This window comes from Chrysochloris asiatica, unplaced genomic scaffold (genome assembly GCF_000296735.1).
Source record: "Chrysochloris asiatica unplaced genomic scaffold, ChrAsi1.0 scaffold00043, whole genome shotgun sequence".
NCBI lineage: Eukaryota > Metazoa > Chordata > Mammalia > Afrosoricida > Chrysochloridae > Chrysochloris > Chrysochloris asiatica.
This window is the reverse complement of record NW_006408561.1, coordinates 18,156,476-18,183,934: the sequence shown is the minus strand read 5'-3', so window position 1 is coordinate 18,183,934 and position 27,459 is coordinate 18,156,476. Positions and strand designations below refer to the sequence as shown.

General features: G+C 35.8%; 1 protein-coding gene across 2 annotated transcripts; it reads right to left on the bottom strand.

Moving 5' to 3' along the window:
- Positions 1-3,481: 3,481 nt before the first annotated feature.
- SKIL (SKI-like oncogene) lies at positions 3,482-27,003 on the bottom strand. 2 transcript variants are annotated; one of them, XM_006861826.1, is made up of 6 exons: positions 25,903-27,003; positions 12,239-12,336; positions 9,160-9,392; positions 5,658-5,899; positions 5,108-5,332; positions 3,482-4,142 (listed from the first exon to the last, which is right to left on the bottom strand). In XM_006861826.1, exons 1-6 carry the CDS (start codon positions 27,001-27,003, stop codon positions 3,984-3,986), a joined length of 2,058 nt encoding a protein of 685 aa, XP_006861888.1. In that variant the 3' UTR covers positions 3,482-3,983. The 2 variants fall into 2 exon arrangements, with proteins under 2 accessions (XP_006861888.1, XP_006861889.1); XM_006861827.1 differs by having other exon boundaries at positions 3,984-4,142; positions 9,259-9,392.
- Positions 27,004-27,459: the final 456 nt, after the last annotated feature.

Genomic DNA, 27,459 nt, shown 5'->3' with positions numbered 1-27,459 from the left:
ATATAATGCAACCAACCACAGCAATTTTAACCATAAAACTGTACATCATTGGCAAAATTTTAAATTGAGTTATGGTTAATGTAGTTAACAATAAGCTTCAACCATTGCAGAACAGGTATTTCATTTACTGCCTTAACAGATTAGAAATTCAGAGTAACATAGAAAGACTACTGTGTTGGTTTAAAATTATTAGGAAAAACAAATACTTCTAAAAGGATGGTTAAAAGCAGTATTTTATTTCTCACAAACTATAAATCCCCAAAAGATATCCTAGATTAAGCCATTCTTTTAGTAGGATCTTTCTACTAGACCTACTGTAAATTGCTGTGCTTTCTTTATTTTCAAGTGAGGTATCTATATTGAAGAAAAATATCTTATAAATTTCTCTACATTAAACTAACTTAATGCACTATTTTGTTATCTGGGCTTTTTCATTTTACTTTTTACATTTGATCACCTTCTAATTTAAAAAATCACTACATAAGCACTACATGACATTTAATTCTATTACTAAAGAAAAAAGGCTTTAAAATATATTATGCAATTTAGAAGCAATTCAATGAAAAGGTTTTACCAAAAAAGAAAGAAAAAAAGACTGTCCTTTTATGTAAGATGCCATATAAAATACCCATATGATTTTCTTCCAATAATCGAAATGCATAAGTATATGATACTAGAAAAAAAATTTAAGGTAGTCAATTTCACGTGTAATACAGCAGTTATGTGTCCCTTATTGCTGACAGCTTCAATTAAAAAAAAAAAAAAAAAAAAACTATTAACAAGTAGTTCCAAGCACAGAAAGAGATGTACAGTATGAGCACAACTTTTCATTGGAAGTTTTTAATGTCATGTAGATTAAATGTATAAAGAACACACAAAAGTGAGGAATTTTCCCTAAGTTATCAAAACATTAATTTCATCTCTGAGAAAAACATTTTAGTAATCAAAAACCTTCACCACCAGCTTTACAATTTAATTCTAGGGCAATACCTTGAGCATTTGTGTATTACTTGAGTTTGTGAACCATTTTACTTTAATTCAAACTGAAGTCACAGATGTGCAAATAAACTGGTTGTTCTGTCATGACTTCTAAAATATATGGATAAACCTACAAACAGTATTTTACTCACTCTATTTTGCCTATTTTAATAACTGCTTTATAGCTCATTATGTACAAATGATATTATATCTAAACTATTAATATATTAAATGTTATAAAATTAGTTCAAGAAGCATAAAACATCCTAAAGCAGCATAAAACATCCTAACTCTCATGTACATAGAAATTCAAGCAAGAATATGCTTTATAAAAACTAAACTATAAACCAAACTTAAGTTGCTGGCCAAACCCTTTTATAGTGTTACAAGCTGCATTCACGAAATTAGGGTAATTAAGAGCTTATTCAATGACCGCAGCAGGTTTTACATTTCTTTTATTAAATTTAGTACTTTTCTTATCAATTTAAGAAACTATCACCATCAAAATTAAGCATGACCCATCACCCAGTAAGGTAATATTTGAACTCTTCTTCCTTCTAAAGATGGTTTGGCACAATGTTTTAGAGGCCATTTCTTTACTGCAGCTTTTTAAAGTAAACATTTTTATATTTTTCCTTAAAAGAATAACATTACAAAGTCTGAGGGAAACATTTGCTTACCTAACAAATTTGGCACACGAAAACTATGTCAAAACAAACTAAGTTAGCAACCAACACACAAATGAGCATGCAAAGAATAGAATAAGTTTATATGAAGAAGATATTTTAGTGAAGGCTATTTTTAAAGTATTATAAAATTTCTAAATTGTTTTCAAGTTATATGGTCCAGTTTAACATAAAATTACTTTAAACTAGAACAGGTATAATATTTACAATTGACTAAAAACTATTTTCAAAGAAGTTAAGACAGAAACCTATGGCACATCAATGTATCGTCTATAAAATGAAGACTATACAATGTCATGTGGCAAGTGTTCATTATGTAAAGGACTAGGAAAAATACCTTTCTTTACTGGATTCTAAATTACGATTTTATAATAATTTAATGGTGTTTGAACAACACTTAGAATTTTAAAATAGCAAAGATTAGTTTATCTTAGACTTAAGTAAGCTGCTTATTTACTAAGTAAGTGTAAGCAAAATGCTTCAAAGGATTAGAAAAATAAATGAAAATATTGGGGGCCTGAGTTTATCTTCCAGAATGATTACGCCATGACACTTAACTAATTCACAACTAAAACAAAACTGTATTATAATAAATGTTTTTGTGATTTGTCTTTCTTCAGACCTAAATAAAAGGTATTCAAAGGACATGCCATACTTTAACATTTGTTCTATTTGTCATTTTAACATCTGTGTTTTAAGGAGATTCCAAGAATTAACAAATGAGCTACAGGGTTAATATAGTGAAATTTAAATGGGAAACAGAAAACACACTCAGATCATATGCTAACATTTAAGAAACTATACTTTGAAAAGAACAAAAATTTTTGGATATATGAGTACCATTAAAAAAATATGTGAAACCTGGTTTAATGACTTTACAGTTCTATACCACCAGTAGAGCATATCTACCTTCTATCATGGAAATACTATACAGCCTTAACCCTAGCTATTTAAAATAAATCTAGCTCTCTTAAGTAATTTCACACCGTACCTACCTTATGAAAAAACATGAGAAGCATAAAAATCAAGGAGTAATAATGTAAATTAATGGAAGTTTCAAGAAACTTCCTTTAAAATCAAGTCATTTTCAGAATTTTACCTATTCTTTTACACTGTCAACTAGTATGAAATTTGCTATAAAATATGATTTTTCTGTGCAAAAAAAAAAAAAAGTGCAGATGTTGCCCATTCCCAAAGTATGGAATTATCTAAAAACATGTTAGTAACATATAACTAACGTCCCTATATAAACCTATTTTACACTATCTCTTGACTATAAATTCCTGATTTAAAAATTAAGTAACAATTGAAAATGGTCCATTCGTGCAAATTTTGGTAAGACATCAAAACATTTAAACATACAAAAAGTCCAAAATTACCTTCAAGGTGTTTAATATCTTACAATTTAAAGGACAAATCCATTAAGGAAAACAAATCCATTATATAAATTTCAGTTAAGACCCAGAGCTACATATAAAAACTGCACAGCAGGATAAATTTTATAGAAACATCAATGATGCCAGTTTTTCTCAAGAACATTAATATTTCCACTATGCTATTACAATTACATCAACAAAAGTTCAGAAAGTTTTACTCTTCATTCCATTTAAAGTTGCTGCATTAAAAAAAAAAAATCTAAATATAACCACACTTAAACTCAAAGACAAATTACAACTGCTTATTTTTAGCAGCAGTGCATAAGAAAGCATGTTATCCTTCCCCATTGTGCCCACAGGGTGTGCTGTAACCTCATCTATGAAATTCTTCTTTGCACAAAATGTCTTATGAGGAGACATTCAAAAGGAGAGAATTGATGGAAATTCATCCCACAATCTGTACAAAATAAAAGTAACACTGTGTGTCTAATAATGAACATACTCTATCAATTATGTTCATGGGGGGGAAAAGGATCAATTCCTTGAGTAGCCCTCTATATTTGCAACATGGAGTCACCATTGTATTTAAAACTGAGTCTGAAATATGGTTAACAAAGTTGACTACAGCTATTTCCCATCACACAATGCAGTTTTTAAAGAGTCTACAATTGTTAAGTTTGCATTAGAAATATAGGCAGCTTACCTACTAGTTGAAACCAGAGTATGTTGCTAAATCAGTTGGGGGAAAAAAAAAATACAAAGAAACATACATTTTCTTTCATTTGGAAAATGTAAAAATTTATATACTAATATATAATCTTTTACTTTGTCTGATCTACAAATGGATATAATGCCTTGTTGTCATATAAGTTTTTCACAATTCTATTACCAAAACAAACAAACAAGTCCTGAAAAATACACAGATAAATGTCTTTAAAGGTTTCTATTCTTTAGCAGTCTTTGATGATTTCAATATTTGCAGCTTTAGCTCTTTAATCATCATCTCTAACTTCTGCCTTGCCTCCCGCTCCTGTCTGAGTTCATCTTGGAGTTCTTGTCTATCAGCCTCAGCATGGTCCAATCTCTGTCTCAGCTCTGCCAGCTGTGTGATTTAAAAGGTTCTGTCAGTTTTCATTCAGTCTTGTTTTTCCATTTAATCTTCATAATGACAAAGATCTACATTCCATTTATTTTTTATAAAATAAGCTATTTTATGCATAATGTAATCTCTTAAATGTTTAATACTTTTAATTTGGTTATTTGCCATGCCATTAAATTGAAGAGAAAAGGGTCAAGAGAACACCTACAACACTTTCACACATTACTATCTCTTGCATCACACAGTGCCTGTTCATGTTTCAGTTATTTGTTCACGTCCCGTAAGTTCAGTTAATAGAAGGGAGCTACATATTCATCTCTGCCCCAAGGGTTCTGAACATAGTAGGCAAGAGTACATATTGTTAATCTGAAAGCCCAAACACTATATTTATACATATGTATGATATATACACACACATACATATATTACATATATACTTCTCATTCATTGACTATACCATTATCCACCATTTTGCATTTATGAAATAGTAAAAATTGAGGGCAACTTTATGAATTAACAATGTACAACTAACAGCAACAAACACCAAAGCATTAGACAAGGTAACACTGGCTGTGGTAGTTAAGGTTATATGTCAACTAGGCTGGGCCATGAATCTCAGTGGTTTGGCAGTTACGTAATGATGCAGTCACCTTCCTTTTTGTGGTCCTCCATTTTTACAAAGCGTCCTGGTCTTTGAAACTTAACCATATTAGTATTGAGGAGTAGGCCATGTAACAGTTGTTATTCAGACAGCTAGAAATTAGCAATCAAATCTTTCAACTACAGAAACAATATAATTTTTAAATAAAATAAAGATAAAAAAAATCATCTTAGACAATATAGTACAAGGTCATTACCTATTTCAAAATCTAGCCTAATAAAATGAACTCAATAATTTCTTTAATAGAGATGACAGTTTCCATTCTTATGATAAAAGGGCAACTTTACAGAAACTGAGTAATTCTTACCTGTGCTGCATATTCAGCCTCTTTATCTTTTTCTAAATTTGAGTCACAGGTACATTTTTGCTTCATTACCTGCTCTAATTTTTTCTCTAAGTCTTTCTGTTCAACATAAAATTCTTCCATTCTTTGAGCATGTTCATTCTGCAAAGATTCAAGCTCTTTCTGTAAATTTTGCTGTTCTTCAGTGAGTTCCTTCATTGCTTTTGAACTACTCAACATTTCCACTTCCTGTAATGTTAAGAAGCACAATACAACTTTTACTTTATTTTCATCAGGTCAAAAATTTCTGGTCAGGGAAAAAGAGAACAGAAAAATACCTAAAATTCAGTCATCATATCAGCTCAACATAAAACTGATAGATATTGAGAACTGGACTTTACTATCTTGAAAATCTATTTACTCTGAAAAATTAAAAGTATACTGAAATTATTTTTAATCAATGTAGAATTTTGAAAAATTAAGTGCATTTACAGCATCTCATCTTGACTTCTCTTACTAAGAATAAGGAAAGCATCTTTTCATAACAGACTATCATTTAAGATAAAAATTTTACCATCTGAAGTTGTTGTTTCTTCTGTAAAATTGAGTTCAGTTTTTCCTGTTGTTTTACGTAAGTTCTCATGACTTCTTCCATGATTTTCCCTTTATCATCCTCACAAATGACATCTTTGACAAGAAGTGGAGATGAAGCTGCAGCATCTTGACCAATCCCCACCTTGTTTATGTCTCTGACTAAGTTGCTAGGGGCAGATTCACATTTCTTTTTACTTGTAGAATTATTTGATATTGATGGATCTTTGAAAGGTAAAAATCAAATAATACAAAATTACTATCACTGTTAAAGTCACTAAAATTAACCATGTATGAAATTTTTAAAAGTAAACTTGTATTTACAATGGTATCAAAAAGAACACTTAGGAATAAATTTAATGAAAGTGTAAAACTTGTCCACTGAAAATCACAAAACATCATTTGTAAGAAATCAGAGCTAAATCAGGTAAATGGAATGATGCCATGTTTGTAGATGAGAAGACTTAACACTGGTAAGCTGACACTACTACCCAAAATGATACTCATCTACAAACCCTATTAGGGCCTAGGTAGCTTTTAGGCAGAACTTGGCAAGTTGTTTCTAAAATTTACATTATGTGTTTTACTATATATATATATATATACACACACACACACATCTACACTGAAATGAAGGGGGATCCGGGATAGCCAAAACAATCTCAAAGAAAACAAAGTTGGAAGACTCACACTTTCCAATTTCTAAACTTACAGCAAAGCTAGAGAAATCAAGACTGAGTGGTACTGGCAAAAGGAGAGCCATATAAACAAATGGAGTAAAATTGAGAATCCAGACATAAACTTAGGTTTTTATGGGCAACGGATTTTTAACAAAAGAGTCAAGACACTTCCATAAGGAAAGAATGATCTTTTCAATAAATGGTGCTATGACAATTGTTATCCACATGCTAAAGAAGGAGATGGACCCCTCTCTCTCACAGCATATGTATTAATCTAAAATAGAACAAAGGCCTAAATTTAAGAGCTAAAACTCATAAACATATATATCTGCATAACTTGGATTACATGACACCTCAAGCAAACAACCAAAGAAAAATTAGAATTGGATTCATCAAAATTTAAAACTTTGTGTTTTTAAGTACTCAATCAAAAAACAGAAGACAATCTAAAAAGTGATAAATCATATATCTGATAAACGGTTAATATCCAAAATGTAAAAAGAACGCTTACAGTTCATTAATAAAGGGACCAATGGCCCAATTTCTAAAAGGGCAAAGGGTATGAAAGGATGTTTCTCCAAAGGTACACAAATGGCCAATGTTGTTATGTGCCATCGAGTAGGTTCTGACTCATGGCTACCCTCTACAGGGTTTCCAAGGTGCAGCTGGTGAGTTTGGACCTCCAACCCTGCAGAGTTCAAATGGACTTTCCAGTCCAGGACTTTTCCTACAGCACCATATCAGAACTCCAAATGGCCAACAAGCACATTCAGATTATCAAAATCACAAGTCACTGAGGAACTACAAATTTAAACCATGAGCTATCACTTAACAACCACTAAGATCGCTATTAACCAATAAAATGAAAAATGACAAATGTTAAGGAGAATGTGAACACTGGAAACTTCATGCACTTCAAGTAAGAATGCAAAATGCTACAGCCACTCTGGAAAAGAGTTTGGCCAATTCCTCAAAAAGTTACCATATGACTCAACAATTCTAAAGCTAAGTATATACCCAAGAGAAATGAAAACATATGATCACACTAAAACTTATGTCCACACTATGAACATGAATGCTGATAGCAGCACTAATCATAACAGACAAAAAATGTAAACAACCCAAATGTTCCATCAACTGATGAATGAGTAAACAAAGAAGAATATATACATCCATAACATATTATTCCATCATAAAAAGAAATACAAATTAACATAACATGGACTATGAAAACATTATGCTAAGGGAAAACCAGAAAAAAGTCCCGTGTTGTATGATTCCGTTCATATGAAATATGCAGAAAAGGCAAATCCATAAAAACAGAGTAATTTAGTGACTGCTAAAGGTCGGAACCCACACCACAGAGGTTGGGAAAGGGGAGAAAGTGAATGGCTGCCAATGGATTTGTTTCCTTTTGAGGTGATAAAAAAGTTCTGGAATTAGTTGTGATGGTTGTACAACTTTGTGAATATACTAAAAAAATCACGTAACTATTCGTTTTAAAATTTTACGGTATGTGAATTATATTTCAGTTAAAAAGTTACTGAAATAAATTAACTTGGGAAATAAGATATAATGCAAGAATGATATAGTGACATAAATTACACTTGTCATATTTAAATCAAAATAAACTGAGTATTTTTTAATTTAAAAATTAAAGTGAACTCCCACCTCCCACCCCATTGAATCTCTATTCTCTATGCAAACAAATAATCAGAGGACTCTTCAACTGCTCTGAGGCAGCTGAAATAATTGCCACACTGACTAAGCTCTAAGCAAAACTCTGCTGCTGTATGGAGGTAAAACAGGTTGCATGTCTTGTTTGGTCCCACATTATTTTAAAAGGCAATGCAAGTAGGCAGTTTCTTTAGATTTCAGTCAGTATTCTGCATCTGACATTTGAAAGAAATCAGTTTTTTACCTGTGAATTTTCAGTCCGTGCTGTTGTATTCCATAAACTAAGTTTCCCTGAGTCTATATACTTAATAACTAAGTCCTGGTGTGGCGCTGTGGGTTAATGTGCTGGACTACAAAGTCAGTGTGAACTGCAAGGTTGGCGGTTCAAGCTCACCATCTGCTCCTATGAAACCCTATATAGGATTATTATGGGTCAGAACCAACTCAACAGCACTTTAACAACAACAATACTTATTAACAGACGGTAGGATCAGCACTGGACTGTTAACTATAAGGTTGACAGTTTAAACCCTCCACGGCTCCTTGGAAACCCTACACAGGGTCGCTATGAGTTGGAATCAACTCCATGGCACTGAAAACATCATCATACGTAATAATACTTATGTGTACTTCTTAGCATTACTAGTTAAATGGTCTATTGGTCCATAGCAAATTAGAAAGAAAAATAAGAACCTATACAAAGAATCTGATAGAAAATGCAGGAAGAGAGAATAAATCAGACAAAAATCATTTGCAGGATGAAAGCTATGTTGTTTATATATTTCTCTCTCACAACAGCCTCAGTGTTGTTTTTGTTAAGTGCCGTCAAGTCAGTTCCAAGTCACAGTGACCCTGTACAGGGTTTCCAAGGAGGAGCTGGTGGGTTGGAACCACCAACCTTGTGGTTAGTAGTCCAGTGCTGACCACAGCGCTACACCAGGACTCCAGCATTAGCCTCTACAGCTGAGGTTTATAGTAATCACCCAGAGCAGAAAAGATAAGGCTCTTTTTTAAAGTTAAAGCTTCAGTTATTCTCTTAAATAAAAATTCTCTTGGACAATGCTGAGTAAATTTATCTACTATATAGTTTGATATTTTATATTAAAAAGATAATCTGCGGATACTCACCAAAACGGCTACATAGTTCTCTACTTGTTTTCAAATCTATTTTCTCCTGTTCCTCAAGTGAGACATCAGGGTAAGACACAGGGTTTTGATGCCTGCCACTGCTGTGTGGCTTCCCTGACTGTCTTGGTGTGGACTTAAATGCCTCTGCCTTAGTCACTTCTTTACACTGGGACCCAGTAGAAGTAAGAGATACATTTGGGGCAACCACTTTATCACACATGTATAAGTAGTAGCTGAAAATAAATAAAGACAAATTAAGACACTGTTAACTGTACATTTAAGTAAAAATCGAAACGTGTAATGCATATTTCTACGTTTAAACTAAAAAAAAGACAATTTTTTTAACTAAAACAGATATAATTCAGAAAATAAACATCTTAGAAAACAAATCTTGAAAAAAATTGGCATTTAAGCATTGCAAGCAAAGTTATGAGGGAGTTTGTTACTTTGCAAGTAATTTCTCTACACTAAAAGATACTATTGGGGGTGAGGGGATAAATCTATTCTTCTGTTCTGAATATCACACGGGAACTAAAAGCATAAAACACTTTACCGAGCTACTTAACAGTCCTGAGACTAAAATGTATGCCAGAAAGATAACAGATTGCATGCTACTTTGGAGGGCTATTTTACAGCCCCAACACTCCTTCAAAGCAGGGAATCTTTGATTTTTGCCATAGTGAGGCTGTCAGAAAGAGAACAGTAGAAAACATTAGTGTCTTAGGAAGACTGCCCTGTGGAGCTTGATCATCAGAACTGTCCAGAAGCTGGGCAGTCTTCACAGCAACTGTTCTCTTTCTGAGCCATTTAAGAAGGGCCTTATGAACTCCTCATTGGGCTTGCCCTGAGCCATTCAATCTGGGACTGATAGCCTCACTATATATGGCAAAGAGCAGATTCCCTATTTTGAAGGAGTGTTGGGGCTGGGAAATAGCCCTCCGAAGTAGCATACAATCTGCTATCTTTCTGGCATAACCTTTATAGTCTCAGGACTGTTAAGCAGCTCAATAAAGTGCTTTATTTGATAAAGGAGCTCTGGTAGCGTAATGGTTATAATCGGGCTGCGAACTTTAAGGTCAGCAGTTCGAAACTACCAGCTGCTCCGCGGGAGGAAGATGAGGATTTCTGCTCCCATAAAGACTTACAGCCTCGGAAACCCTGTACAGGGTCGCTATGAGTCGGAGCCGACTCCACGGCACATAACCACCATAACCACCACCACTTAAAGGGGCAATAGTTAATGGTGCAAAACTAAGAGAGCAGTAACTGATTATGATCAAAGCTCATACAATTGCTCTGTAGATTAATTATCTGAGAAGCTTATGAAACAAATCTGAGTTTGAAATTAACTCTCATCTCAGAAGATGTCATCGTTGAACTGACAAAATGCTTCATCCCCTAGACTCAATTGCTGTGCACAGGACACCTATATTGTTCTGTCTTACCAATCATAGGAATCCTGGTACTGAAAACTCAGTATTCTGCTCAGAAAACTGGCAGATTTCATACTGCCCAAAGACTTCACTAGAATGCAGTAAAGTATAATGACTGTGCAAATGTAAATAGGTCTGAGACTTCATCACCATGCTTAGAAGAAATATATATTTATGGTGGTGGTGATTATATGCTGTGGAGTCGGATCCGACTCATAGTGACCCTATGTAAATCACAGCGATCCGAGGCTGTAAATATTTATGGGAGCAGAGAGCCTCATCTTTCTCCCGCAGAACAGCTGTTAGTTTCAAACTGCTGACCTTGTAGTTCGCAGCCCCATTCGTAACCACTACGCTACCAGAGCTCCTTATATATTTGTTGTTGTTGTTATGTGCCGTGGTGTCGGTTCCGACTCATAGCGACCCTGTACAGGGTTTCCGTGGCTATAAATCTTTACGGGAGCAGAAAGCCTCATCTTTCTCCCGCGGAACAGCTGGTAGTTTCGAACTGCTGACCTTGTGGTTCGCAGCCCGATTCGTAACCACTACGCTACCAGAGCTCCAAGACTATATATTTATAGCAGTAGATAAAAAGTTGGCTTGAACCACAAGGTCGATGGTCAAGCTCACCAGCTGATCCTCGGAAATCCTATACAAAATTGCTATGGGTCAGAACCAACTCAACAACATTTAACAACAATAACAATTAGTATAAAAACTTTTGTTTATCAAAATAATTTCTTCTTAAAATAATAAATTACACACCAAGCTCGTAAATAGTCGGTTTACTTCTTGAAGTAAACTGAAGAGAACTTATATTTTTTACTTCTGGATTATCTAAACTTTTTCAAACATGTGATTTTTGTCATTAAAATATAAAAATTATCAAGAACCTACGAATCACCTATATCTCAAGAACAAAAAAATATATATCTACACACACACATATATATTATTAAGAGACAACAAGTAAATGTTCAACTCAATTTACAGTTCATTTTACATTATTCCTTCAATTTTTTTCTAATCAGAATGACTAAATAATCTAATGCTCCTATAATTTCCCTAAAGAGAGAAACAGGAACAAAGTATTAAAACACAGTGTACTTAGTTAAAAAAAAACAAACTCTGAATTTTCAAAAGTAATCTATTAATAATAAGAACACCTAAAACTACTTAATAAATTCCAAGCCCTAGAGCAGTATCTGGCATATAAACCCAACCAAACCCATCACCATGGTGTCGAAACCAAGTCAGAAGGACCCTATAGAACACAGAATTGTTCCATAAGGTTCAAGCCTGAAACCATCAGGGAAGCAGGCTGCCTAAAGCAGACATCTTTCTCCCATGGAGTAGCCAGTGGGTTCAAACTGCTGACCTTTCAATGAGCAACCTAGTGCTTAGCTATTGTGCCACCAGGGCTCCTCTCATCTGGCGTGTTTTATTGTTGAATGCTGTCAAGTCAGCTAATACTCACAGCTACCCTATACAGGGTTTCCAAAGAGCAGCTGGTGAGCTTGAACTGTCTGTCAACCTTGAGTTTCAAATCTAACTTGCAGTCCATCACGTTAACCTGCAGCACCACCCCACGACTCCCATCTGACATAGTAAGTGTTAAATGAATGAATGAATGCATATCCACTCACCTGGGGTGTAAAAACGAATGTGTCTGAGAAACATGGTCACCTTCCTGCTTTATGACAGGATACCATGACTGCAATTCCATTCCTGATGATGCATCTGTCTACAGAAAAGAATGGAAGGGAAAAACCACTTAGAGGAATAAGAGTTGAATCATTCAGAGTCATCTTCTAATAAGTAGTCTTTCCTAAGAATACCATACATCATCACTACCTTAAGAGAAATGCAAACAGCTACAAGACCTATGCCATCACAATGAACAGTTGTCAGTATGCTTGTTATACATTAACAAAAATAATTTCATCAAGTTTCACATTTATGGCATCTAGTCTGAAAATCCACTTTAAAAAATGTTAGGTATGGTCGAGATGATTTCAACACATAGTGACCTTATGCACAACACACAACAGAACAAAGCACTGCTCAGTCCTGTACCAACCTCACAATCATTTTAAAGACTAGTTGTTGCTGTTAAGTGCCATCAAGTTGGTTCTGACACATAGCCGCGACCCTGTATAGGGTTTCCAAGGAGTAACTAATGAGCTTGAACTGCCAACCCTGAAGTTCAAACGGCTTTGCAGTCTGGCACATGAACCCACAGCAGCACACTTTTATTTCCCAAATAAATACATATACCACTGAGAAATTATGGTTCTTAACCTTGCTGCAACACTGTTAGCATACACACTATCTCTACAGTATTTGTTGGCATATCCAAGTTTTTGTTGCTGTTAAGTGCCATCTAGTTGGTTCCAACTCACAGCAACCCTGTATAGGGTTTCTGAAGAGTGGCTGGTGAGCTTGAATCTCCAACCTTGTAGTCCAGTGCATTTACCTGCAGCACCACATAGTTTCGTGAAATTCCAAAATGTCCTAAATAGCTATCTTTCTAAAAGATATGCAGAATGAAACTGAACTATTATATTGATTGTAAACATTACTAACATTCTACACAACATATTTTGCTAAATTAAATCCTACACCACTTTGTTGGCTAACACTTATCAATAAAACCATTATTTCCTCAAAAATATATAAGCTCTTTTTTTTTTTAAGGCCTGATGAATGGAGTGTGCTTGTAAATAAAAGGGAAAAGGAGAAAGGTAAGAAGTAACATAATGAGCATTTCTACCTACCAAGAATGTCATAAAATCATGTTTATTTCTAACAAACACCCCACTAAATAGGTATCATTAATTGCATTTTACAGATTAGGAAACTGAAGCTCCAAAACTGAAAAAGAGAATAACCTACAATAACCAACATATACCTTATTTTGATTTGCTTACTGTATGTCTCCCTTTTCTCAATACTCTTCCCACATGCATTTTTCATATTACAGTAATTACCCTGCTGTTGTAGGAAAAGAGCACCTATAAAAGGAGCAAGACTTACTGGTGAAGGGGAAAAAAGAGCTGAAAGGAGGAATGGTTAGGATGGGCAACAAAGATATGAAGTCCACTGGCAAACTCAGTGGAAGGCGGGAGAATGGGATTGGGATGAGTTAAAGGATAGATAAAACAAAAGGAGAGCTGGCTATTCTTCTGAATCCAGTCTCTCAGAGGCTCCACAAGTAGGCAAGGTATGCTGGGACTGACCAACTCACACAATAATGCAGCATACTTGAGGGATAGCCGCTAACTAGCTACAGAAAAATGAGGAAAACTGTTTTGCCAGATGTTTTTCCCAGTAATCCAGTTCAGAACCAAGGAACTGAAGAATTACGTAAAACAACAGAAAAGAAACATCTCCAGTTGTGACCAAAGCAAAATCAAATCATAAATACGGTAACTTGTATTGATGGGAGACCTACCTTTTTTCTTAAGAGTTACTAGACAAAGAATTTTAAATACTAACAAAAGTATGAAATTACAGGGAAGAGAATATTTTCAAAGGATCTGAATATTCCGAATCTGGAGCAAATTCAACTATTTATGAAATAAACCAATCACTTGTTTACATAGTTTCCCTATGCCTACACTTAGTTCTGGAGTCCTGGTGCGCACTGGAATGCAACGCCATTTTGAGACACAAGGTTTGTGGTTCAAATTCACCAGCCGACCCTTGGAAGCCCTATACAGGGTCACTGTAAGTCAGAATCTACTTGAAGGCACTAATAATAACAACAACACTTAGTTCTAGCAGTAAATTATAAAGGGAACTAGCTACTGACACCAGAAATACTGACAGCTGTGAAGGGGACAGGTGACAATCTATGGAGAGAGAATTATAAAAGGCCCCAACACAAAAATGAATTCAAAAGGCAAGACAATCTGAGGGTTTTGGTGCAAGTCAGGCCAAATAACTTAAGCACCTCAATTGCTTCCTGCTTCCAACATAACAGAACACAGTAGCTAAAGTTTAACATCAATAAAGCATAGTTCAGTTACCTTTGTATACCAGTTAGAACGATTTATAACTATTTAGTACATTTTGGAAATTCATGAAAAAGGTTAAAATTTTTTTTTATGAAACCAGTTCTTAAAAGACTAAGTTTCATTATCTAGAATTCTCACTTTAGTGGAGCATTCTGTGCCTCACATTGTGTGACAGGAGAGGTATTACTAAGCATGGATAAACTCAATCTAACAAATCAATAAAATCTAGGCCACGACTGACTGAATTAAATTAGAATTTATTTTCTAGAAGTCTGTTAAAATTAAAATTCAGTAAATATGTTTTACTTCTATTCATAATCTAAACTCTGTGTACCTTTATTTCTGTATACAAATTTCAGATGCCATCATAAAACAATTGCTAACACATGAATTTACTTTTAAACACCCATTCCTCTCTGGTTTCTATCTGTATCATACTCCTTATTCTCACATTAACTCTCTGTCAAAGTCACAGACTCATGAATCCTAAAGAACTGTTCTTTAAAGATCCCCTAGCCAATGTTCAAATTCCCTATCAAAATCCCTGACAACTTACTATCCAGCCTGTACTTGAACAGCAGCTTGAGGCCAAGAACTATCTTATTTACTTGGGTATTCTCACGGCCTAGCACCATGCCTGGCATGTAGTAAGGACTCATTAATATTTGTAGAAAGAATTTTGAATGAAAGAGTAGCTCATTAATTCCCAGAGTGACCCTGTTCAAGGTTACTCTGCTACCAAGAAACTCACAAGATAGTCTTTCACATTCATTATCCTTCCATTCCATGAATCACCAAAGCCTAACAATCTCTGCGCTGTATTTTTAGAGATCAGCATTACAAATTAAATAATATAAATGATGGGAAATATACAACAGTAATGATGATAAACATGTAGGGAATTAATTTTACCTAAAGGAGCTCTGGTAGCATAGTGGTTACGAATCAGGCTGCGAACCTTAAGGTCAGTGGTTCGAAACTACCAGCCGCTCCGCGGGAGAAAGATGAGGCTTTCTACTCCCGTAAGGATTTACACCCTCGGAAACCCTGTACAGGGTCGCTATGGGTCGGAACCGACTTGACGGCACTTACCAACAACAACAATATGCTATGGTAAAAGTATAATCACATTTATAACAAATTTCCTAGTTGTGTGTTAAGAACAATTAAGAAAAGCACATATTATACACAAAGCATTCAAAAGCATGCCAGATTTCCTCATCTATCCTGCATTTTTGTCAACATACAAATTAGGTTTTCAAAAATGAACAATTAAATGGCATAGCAAGTAATACTATAATCAGGAATAAAAGTTAGATACTAAGATATCTATAGCTTTTATTTTACCTTTGAGAATACCTTATTACCTTTGATTACATAGACACTAAAATAAAATATATCACAGAGCTTGGCAAAGTAAAGAAGTAGATAATTTCATAGCTTAAATTAAGGCCTTAACATTTAAAAAATGCTTTTATCTCCCCACCTTCCCTACCATTATCTAACCCAAAATGAACAGATGGCATCCTCATCTGAAACACATAAGCAAAACTGCAGACATATTATTCCATTTCAAGGTTCTTTCTCTAAGTCATAAAACTCCAAATATGGTCTACGAAAACATAATTTAAATAATCTCAAAATGTACAGTAAAGGAGTTTAATTTAAATTGAGTGAAAATGAAACATTTCTATAAATTTCTCTTAATTTATGTGTACGTGATCCTTTGTCAGATTTCCTAAAGACCCACTACATTTTAATAGTACAGTGCTTATTAATCCCACTATGACAAAAAATTCAGACAGCTCAAACTCATTTTCAAAAAACTAATCAGCAGTTTTGTTACCACTTTCTAGATATAAAAGCAATTCTACCCACTCAGCACTATTTATATAAAAATATTCAAATCTGGACACAAAAAAATAAGTAACTAAAACCTTTTTAAATTCCTAGCTTTATTTTCATTAATAAACTCTTTTTTTGAAGTGGCACTCTAGTTTTTAACTATATCATCAGATTAACATTATGATCTTTAATTAAACTCCTAGTGACAAAGCCCAATGATTTAAAGCAATTAAGACAATGCCTCAAAATACTGGTTGAATCTTTTAACTCTCAACAAAAATCAGAATTAAGTCTTTTTTAAAATGTGGGGGAAAAAATAGGATCTTAAAAAGTTCTATGAACGTATTATGTTTTTAATTTAGCATTTAAATCATAGGACAGTAAGCATATGATGAATATTAATACTAACAGGTTGTTAAATTTAAGCATCTATCTTTCTTAAAAGCCTGTTTACAAAATAAATAAAACACATGTAAAAGGTACATTACTTTGTATAGGAGTCCAACTTAAATTGCTATCAATCCTAAACACATAATTGAATAGCAGGCAATACCTCCTTATGATTAAAGTGAATATACCTGTCAGTGTCTTTCTTACTGTGAATAAAACTAAGATATTCAAGTGGTCAATAAACAATTTCAGAAGAACACAAAAGATACCCTACTGGACAGGTGCCAACAACTGTCACTGAAAGAAATTGAATCCCTCAGTAAATATTATGTTTCCCCAATACTTTCACAACCAGGGTTTTGAACTGGTTTTTCCCAGTTCAGTCAGGGCAGTAGCAGAAAAAGAGATCTGAATTTTTTAAATCTGTGTTTACTAGATTAGAACAATAACAGGAACAGTAAAAATTACAGGTTGACATCCTGTTAGAAACCTGATTCTCTCTCCTGGAAAACAAGGACAGCATGTGCAATGCATAGCAACCAAATATCTTGACAGGAAGAGTCAGAAACAGCGGTGCCCAGCTTAAAAATGGCAGGCAACTGCACTTTGAATGTAGGTCATGCTCCACAGTTCTGGTAATAATCTAACATCGTGCATCAAACTCCTGAAAAGGCTCACTATGCAGCTTTCAAGTTTCTCATTTCAGAATAGCTTTGACCCATAATTTTCCCCATTCCTGTTATCAGCCTAGTAAATCACATTTTACAAATTGATTGGGTATATTCCAATTTCATGGTGTCTGCCATGACTAAACCAGTTCAAAGCCCTGCTTCAACATGTTGTGAATTAGTGGTTTAACTAAAACAGAAAGTGTTTAACCCCACCCCGTCAAAAAAAGAGAAAACTCAAACTCACTGCCACAGAGTCAATGCCAACTCAGAGGACCTGTAGAGGGTTTCCAAGGCTATAAAGCTTTACAGGAACAGAAAGCCTCTCACCTGTCTCCCACTAAGCAGCTGGTGAATTTGAACCACCAATCTTGAGGTTAGCAGCCCAGTGTTTATCCTAGTGTTGTTTTGACTCATAGCGACCTGTCACTAATACTTTGAGCACATTATAAGGAGGTGCCAGTCCCTGGAGGAGGACATCAAACTTGGTAAAATGGAAGGTCAGTGAAAAATAGGGAGACACTAACAAAAGCTGGATTGGCATAGTGGCAGCAACAATGAATTCAAGCGTAACAACTGTGAAGATTGCGCAGGACCAGACATCATTTTGCTCTGTTGTATAGGGTCACTATGAGTCAGAACTGACTCAACAACACTTTTAACAACAAGTAGGTTTCCAAGAGCGGGTGGTGGATTTGAATTGCCACCCTTGAAGTTAGTAGTCCAGTGCTTATCATACAGCATCATACCATGACTCCATCCTAGTGTTGTTGTCAAGTGCTGTCCAGTCAGCTCAGACTCACAGTGACCCTATAGAGGGTTTCCAAAGAGTGGCTAGTGGGCTATCAAATCCAGTGCTTATCCTACAGTGCAATACATACACCAGGACTCCTAATGCCACAAAGCTACAACTACTACTTACGAGATTTGAAGGGCTCAATCTTCTGTCTCAGTTTACTGCTAATGGAGTCCAGGTGTGGTGCTGTGGGGGGTTAATGCCCTGGATTGCAAAGTCAGTTTGATCCACAAGGTTGGTGATTTAAGTTCACCAGTCACTCCTCAGAAACCCAATACAGGGTCATTATGGGTCAGAACTGACTCAACAGTACGTAATAACAACAATGCAAAAATAGTGAAGATAAGATCTACGCATCTCCACTAAGCCATCATCAGGCAGACCCAGAGAAATTACAGCAATGCCTGTCAAAGCATAAAAATAATGCTCACAGGAAAAGCAAAGGTTCACATTCTTAGAATAAAGTGCATCCTTAAGTCCTTGGAAACAAAGCCATGTGAAATCAGTAGTATGTTATCAACTCCCTGTACAACTTAGAAGAAAAAGAAACAAACTGTTAAAATTCTGTTAATTACCAGAACTTATCAGTATTTTTTTAAATAATGGAATCCTTTGGTGGTCAATGCATTACTAGTGCAATTATCTGACAATCTCAATATTAGATAAATATTTTCACTGAAACATATGTTGTACAATATTTTAACCTGTAGAAATCTAAAGCTTGCTTTTTTGTCTCATTTTGGAATGCCTGAAAAAATATTACGAACCTTGATTATTTTGTTATGTGATATAAATTGGCAATATCAAAATGTATACAAATCACCTTTATAATGTACATAGTATTCTATTTTCTATTTGATTCTATCACATGTTATTAAGATTTTGGTTATGACCCACTAAATTGATTTTATGACCCTTCCAGTCTTCTCAACTCAGGTTTCTCAAGAAAATTTAAGTTCAAAAGTTCCAAGTTTCCACTGTATGTAACAAATTAAGTTCTCTCCCAAGCATTTAGAGTTGTACTCTATACCATGTTTAGGAGACCTGACAAAACCTTTACTCAAATAATTTCTATAGTGCCTAATTCTCTTTCATGGAACCCCAAAACCTGCATGGGTCACAAACTGCAATATGAAAAATACTGCTCTGTCTTAAAATGGTCCAAATGTATTATTTCAACAATGGTTGTTATTAGTTACCATCGAGACAACCCTAGGACTCTCAGCATTTCTCAAACTGGAGGAACTGACGAAAAACTCAAGCCTTGACTTCCATTATTGAAGGGTTCTCTGGGCAAAAGATGGAAGGAATACATAGAGTCACTGTACCAAAAGGAAATGGTTGATGTTCAACCATTTCAAGTGGTAACATGATCAAGAGCCAATGATCCTGCAGGAGGAAGTCCAAGGTGCATTGAAGGAATTGGCAAAGAACAAGGCATGAAGAATTGATGGAATAAAAATTGAAATCTTTCAAGAAAGTGAGGCGGCACAGGAGGCACTCATTCATCGATGCCAAAAAATTTGGAAGACAACTATCTGGTTGACTGATTAGAAGAGATCCAAATTTGTGCCAATCCAAAGACAGGTGATCCAATGGTATGAGGAAATCATAGGACAATCTCTTTGATATCCCACATGAATACAGTTTTGCTAAAGGTAATACAGAAACAGCTACAAGCATACACTGACAAGAGAACTTCCAGAGGTTCAAGCTGGATTCAGAAGAGGCCGTGGAACGAGGGATATCACTGCTGATGTCTGATGTATACTGGCCTGAAAGCAGAGAATATCAGAAAGAGGTTTACCTGTGCTTTACTGACTATGCAATGGCTTTCAATTGTGTGGATCATGACAAGCTCTGGACAACACTGCGAAGTATAAGTAAGTATTCCTGAACACTTAATTGTGCTCATGAGGAATCTGTACCTGGACCAAGAGACAGTTATTCGAACAGAACACGGGAACACTGAATGGTTTAAAATTAAGAAAGGTGTGCGACAAGGTTGTATTCTTTCACCATTCTTATTCAACCTGCATGCTGAGCCAATAATCTGAGAAAACTGTGGCATCAGGATTGAAAGAAGACTCACTAACAACCTGCGATATGCAGAGGATACAACCTTGCTTACTGAAAGGGAAGAGGACTTAAAACATTTACTGATGAAGATTAAAGAGCACAGCCTCCGGTATGGATTACATCTCAATGTCAACAAAACAAAACTCCTTGTCACTGGACCAATAAACATTCTTATCAATGGAGAAAAGACTGAAGTTGTCAAGGACTTCATTCTTCTTGGATCAACTATCAACACCCACGAAGCAGCTGTCAAGAAATCAAACAACGTACTCTATTAGGCAAATCCACTATACAAGACCTTGTTAAAGTGTTGAAGAGCAAAGATGTCAGTTTAAGGACTAAGGTGCACCTGACTCAAGCCATGGTATTTCCAATAACCTCATATGCATGCGAAAGCTGGACAGTGAATAAGAAAGACCATAGAAGAATTGATGCTTTTGAGTTATGGTGTTGGAGAATAATATTGAAAGTGCCATGGGTTGCCAAAAGAACCAACATATATCTATTTTGGAAGAAGTGCAACCACAGTGCTCCTTGTAGGCCAAGATGGCCAAACTTCATCTCTCATACTTCAGGCATATTGTCAAGAAGGACGGGACTAGTCAGTGGAGAAGGATATCATGTTTGGTAAGGTGGAGGGTCAGAGAAAAAGAAGAAGACCCCAATGAGATGGATTGGCCAAGTGGCAGCATCAATGGACTCAAGCGTGGCAGCAGTAGAGAGGTTGGCCCAGGATCAGGCAGTGTTTCGTTCTGCTGTGCATAAGGTCACTAAAGGTTGGTTAACGACTCGATGGCACCTAACAACAACAACAAGTGTGGCACTGTAGGATAAGCACTGAACCACAAGTTAAGTTTGAACTGCAAGGTCAGTAGTTCAAACCCTCCAGCCGCTCCTTGGAAACCCTATATAGGGTCACTATGAGTCAGAACCAACTCAACAGCACTTAACCACAACAACCTTGTGTGTATGTATGTATGTATACATACATGTGTATTCCTTCAATACACACATACATATTCCAGTAGAAGAAAATTCTGTATGTGGACAAAATACAGGTTGGCGCTATTACTATTACTAAAGGCATTCCCAAAATAGTCCAAACCCCGTACTTGAATGAATTGTTTTAGCTCCACAATCACTTTCACTTACAGAATTCTGAAGGGAATGAAATTAACCCAATTCTTGATTACATCTGTTCATCCAGTAGCATAAATGATAATGTATGTATGGCTATGAGAACACTACTAGCTAACTATACATACTGATTCAGGCCTATCCTAAGGGGACAATTTTTTTTTTTGAAATTTTTTATTTTTACTTATTTCTCAGTCTAAGACATTTTTTTAAAAGCACTACCAATTCCATTTTTCTAAACGTAAAAATGAATACTGACTTTCTTTCTTAAACCAATTGCCCACTGCCATAGAGCTGATTCCAACTTAAAGCAAACTTACAGGACAGAGTACAACGGTCTCATAAGATTCCCACAGCTGTGTATCTTATAGAAAGCAGACTGCCACATCATTTTCAATAAAATGCCTGGAGGGTTTGACTCACCCACCTTTCAATTAGCAGTCAAGCATTTTAACCACTGCACCACCAGGACTTTTCATAAACCATGTTGTTGTCAAGTGTTGTTGAGTCAATTCTGACCCATAGCGACCCTGTATAGGGTTTCCAAGGAGTAGCTGGTGAGCTTGAACGACCAACCTTGCAGTTCAAACTGCTTTGCTGTCTGGCACATTAAACCCACAGTGCCACACCAGGACTCCATAAACCATAAGGGGGCACTATTCCCAAAGTCACCCTAATGATTTCAGAAAAATTATGCCAGGGAAAGGAAATGTCCACAAATGCAGTTATTGACAGAATGAGCTCCAAAAATGTGATGACCCTGAACTCATTACAAAGTCAGAATAAGATGTAAGAAAGGTACTCCTAAACAAACTTGTCCATCTAAATAGGTCTACACCAGGCCCTCCAACATTCTAATCATCGATGTGATTTCAATCATCATCAGAATGGGCACCAGCTCTAACACAACCAATGTACCTTTTGGGGTTGCGATTCTAAGATGCAGTAATTCAGAAAATGATAACTATTTCTATTTCTTGCAGCAAACCTGTTTCACACTTTCTTCTAGCATACTTCAATAAAATCTTATTAGTGTAATTACCGTGTACAACAAGCAACAAAGATGAGAATACATGTGAACACAAAACCTACTATTTGTCTCAGAAATGGTGGTGGTGGTGATTATGTGCCGTGGAGTCGGTTCCAACAGGGTTTCCGAGGCTGTAAATCTTTACGGGAGCAGAAAGCCTTATGTTTCTCCTGCGGAACAGCTGGTAGTTTCGAACTGCTGACCTTGCGGTTCGCAGCCCGATTCGTAACCACTACGCTACCAGAGCTCCTTGTCTTAGAAATACGTTCACATAATTCTAGGTAAGTCATGGTGTGTGGTGACTGCAAGAAACCTACGTGTTTATTGTTGTTAAGTGCCATCAAGTTGGTTCCGATCCACAGTGACCCTGTATAGGGTTTCTGGGAAGCAGCTGGTGAGTGTGAACCGCCGATCTTGCAGTTCAAAGCAACCTCTCAGTGCATTACTCTACCATAAGCACTCCAAGTATTTATTAGTGGACATTTAGATAACAGTTTGATGAAATGCCATCCTAGCTACAGAATAGGCTCTAACTTACAAAATGCTTTCCTATCCATTCTTTCATTTGATCAGTTAATCCTATCAACGTTATTTTTTTGTACATTATGTACATGTCTAAAGGTTAGGCCATTATTTTTCAAACATATATTCTAAAATCAAGGTTGTTATTTATCACAAATATATTCAATTTAAAAAATACAAAATCTACTCAGTGCCTTTTGATAAGCCAAGTATTAAACTGGGTTCTGGGAACATAGAGAAAAGTCTCTAAACTCATGGAGACAGTTATAACTTTTTAAAGCTAGGTTAAAATGTTCATATTGGTCCCTCATATGCGCACAAACACTTCATTTGGCATAGACCCCACTTGATCAAAATGTACACTAACCACAAAATATAAGCAACACCACTGATAAAACAAACTCTATCAATTTTGTCACAATTGTTACTGAAACACATCTAGTCCCAACACTACTCTTTGTAGCTATCCAATCTCTCTAGTATTTCCTTATCTCAATTAGGTTTACACTGAGAAATAAACTTCCTAAGCACAAGTACAGTAGTTTTTAAGAGAAAATAAGTGTTTTGTACCATTACTATCAAATGAAGATTTGAAACAAAAATATAAAACTAAAAAGCAATGAAATGGCTAATATGTTTTAAGGGGAAAATAATTTCAAGTTGCTGATGCTATCTCTAGATTTGTATTATAATGTACTGTTTATGTTACCTAAACAGATTCAAAGCCATACTAATACTACCTAAGAGCAGTCCAGTTTGAATTATTAGAATTCTAAAATTTAATTTAAAAAAATATATATGTATGTAAGGGCCTCTTGGGGGAATATGGTGATTCCATATGAGAAACACTGAACTGTGAACCATCACAAGGTCCATGGTTCAAGCCTGCCAGCCGCTCCGCTGGAGAAAGATGAGACTTTCTACTCCCATGAAGATTGAAAGCATCAGAACCCTACAAAGAATCACTGTTTAAGTCAGAAAAGACTTGATGGCACTTAACAAGAAGAGCATCTTAGTAGAGATTTTCAGTCATTTGTAGTAACAGTAAAGGAAGACCTATAATTACCTAATTGACTGGCTATAAATGGGCTTAACTGTCTTGAAAAGACAATTTGTCTCTTACGTAAATGTCACCCTTTAAATTTTACTTATAAATGATCAATTTGCTTAGCAACCTTTTTTTCCACAGACACAGAGGTAACATTCAACAAAATCAGAATTAGAATAAATGCCCACTAGGAATTTGAAAAGGAGCTCTAGTTACGAATCAAGCTGCGAACTGTTCCATGGGAGATGAGGCTTTCTGCTCCCATAAAGATTTACAGCCTTGGAAACCCTGTACAGGGTCGCTATAGGTCGGAACCGACTCCAAGACACACAACAACAATGTCTCTATGAAGAACACTCAATCAGTCATGTAATGTGCTTCATTCATTCATTCAGGGAAACAGCAGAGACATTTTAATAAAAAAAATGAAATGTTTCTTAAGCTAAAACATAGCCAACCTTTTGTTGTAAGAATGAAGTAAAAACCAACATATAAAACTTCTCAAGAGTATGCTTGTCGCATTTTAAGCACTCAATACACTGTTGTTATGTATCAATTTTAATCAAGCATAAAAAAGATACAAAATAACCAAATCAACAAACTGAATATGTAACAAACTAAATCGTCTCCACTCCCCAGGCAATCAAAATTTGAGTTAGCTGAAGGTAGTTTAATCTAGCAGATAAAGCAATATAAAAATTATAAATTTCAAAGCTCTGTGCCAATAGGTTTCTATACTATTTATATTTGTTTAGCCTAAAAGAAGTTTTTCTTTATTCTGTAACACAGTATATACTGTACTTTTTCCTTAATTATCTCATTGTTTAAAAAAAACCTTAGCTATTATAATCAAATTCCTCAGGTAAATGAGTCTTTCCCATTTGTTTCAATGTTGTACAAGCCTGAATACCCAAGCAAGGAAGCAATATCAGAAACTCTAAGATGTCTTTGGAGCTCACCACCAGAATGGTTTTGGTGAGTTGTAACAACTGTAAATACAGCTAATACCAAAGTGTAAATCACTCAAGCCCTAGGAAAACGCCAGATTTAGTCAACAAAAAGCTGGGTGTGTAATGAATAAGGACTTGACTTGAGAAACAGAGGGTCTAAGTCATCTTTCTATTTAACCTTGGGAACATCACTTGACCTCAGTGAGTCTTACTCTCTGTATCTGTAAATTGAGAATAATCCTACTTTTCACTCAAGGTTGTTTAGAAGGACAAGGGAGAACACACTCAGGAAAGCAAGTCTGTAAGTGCAATACAAACATATTACACACGTATTGTTCACTATTCTCTTATTGCTGAAGGAGCAGCAGCAATTTCTTAACAACACATGGTTGTTAAGTGCCGTCGAGTCAGTTGCGACTCATATTGACTCTGTATAGGGTTTCCAAGGAGCAGCTGGTGAGCTTGAACTGCCGACCTTGCAGTTCAAAGGACTTTGCAATCTGGCACATGAACCCACAGCGCCACACCAGTGCTCCTTAACAATACATGTTGTTGCTGTTGTGTGCCATGGAGTCGGTTCGGACTCATAGGGACCCTGCACAGGGATTCTGAGGCTGTAAATCTTTACAGGAGCAAAAAGCCTCATCTTTCTCCCACGGAACAGCTGGTAGTTTCGAACTGCTGAACTTGCAGATCGCAGTCCAATTCATAACTTCTATGCTACTAGAGCTCCTTAACAATACATAGGCAAAGTTATAAATATGAAATTTTTATATCAAAGTAAACCCTTACTATCATTCAAAATTGCTACTAAAAACAAGCTTACCTTGGACTGAGCTCTTTGTCCATTTCTCATGCTAAATTTCTCCTTCATTTCTTCTAAAATTATCTTCAACTTCTTTTCTTCAGGTGTTCCTAAGTATTTTGGGTTCACATGAAGATAGCAATGCCATTTAGCTGATTCAAAGCCCCAGTGGCAAGTCCTTTTATCAGGTGATCTGTGAGAATGCATCACAAATGTTTGGGGTGCAAACATTCCACAGCATTCCAGACACTGAATACATGGAGCATCAGGCTGAACATAAAACTGGGGTGCAAACAGACCCTGACATTTGCCCAAGCATTCATGTTCCACTTCAAAGGCACTACCAGTTTCCTTTAACTGAGCCAATGAGTTTTTAGCAGGAAGCATGGTACCATTTTGAGGAAAAGTGCGTGGCCGCAATAATGCATTACATAATCTTTGTGCATCAGTTAATGTGATCAGCCCACAGGATGGGGCATTGAATGGAAGTATTCCCAGGACCTTTAAGATATGAAGCTGATCTGAAGTACACCTTGAACAATATATGTACAGTTCATCACACACTGTATTTATTTGCTGGAGTGAAAATTCACGGAGTACAGAATTTAAGACTTGGGGCAAACAGAGTCTCTTTTCTCCTCCAACCTGAAAACAAGAAATAGACTCCCCTTCTAACAGAGTCTGGGTGAGTTCTGTAGAACTATCGGAAGGGATGAGCAATGGGCCAGAAAGAACTTGAGGAGATGGAAGAGGCAGAAAAACAGTAGGTGACATGCTCTCTTGGGAATATCGAGCAGAAAAGGCTGCTGGCCCACCCAAAGAGCTCTGACTACTTAAATGGAATTGTGCCAATGTGTGTTTTAAACTGGGATTTAAATGTAAAGGTTCAGGTACAGAGGTACAGGTTCGCTTGACATGCTCTCCATCTGTTTCCATTGGTACTTCTCCATAGTCGTCCAAGTTTTCCTTCTTTACTGTTGGTACCGAATTTATCAGCATTTTTCCATTTGCATGAAGGTCTGTCATCATTTTTTTCACTGGAGGGCTGCCATCATCTCCCATCCCCTTCAGTTTTTTACTTGAGCCCTGAACCAAAGGAAAATTTGTCTGTAGGTTTTCCATTGCTGAACTATTGTTTTAAAAAATTAAGTCTAAGATCTGCATTTTTATTCAGCAGTTTATCTGGAGAGAGAAGTAACGCATACAACTACTTATGGTATAACTTACTCTCATAGAAAATTTTAATTTCCAGAGAGAGTTCCTTAACAAGATTTGGCAACTTTGCTTTGGTTCTGCTTAAACTTTGATTTCACTGCAAATAAATTTTTAAGAGGCTAAACAACGAGGAAAGCCTGCATGTTTACTCAAATTCTTCAGGTATACGTATTAAACTAAGCTACCAATTCTCTCAATTCAAGGTGTCCCAAGTTCAATTCAATGAAAAGTTTAGGCTCCTATTGGTGCCATAAAACCTACAGTCAAACACAAGCCAAAATGATGCAGCCAAATTTAATTTTGGTGATCAAAGACACCAAACGAGGGGAAATGCATCCCCTATTTAAAAAAAAAAAAAAAAAA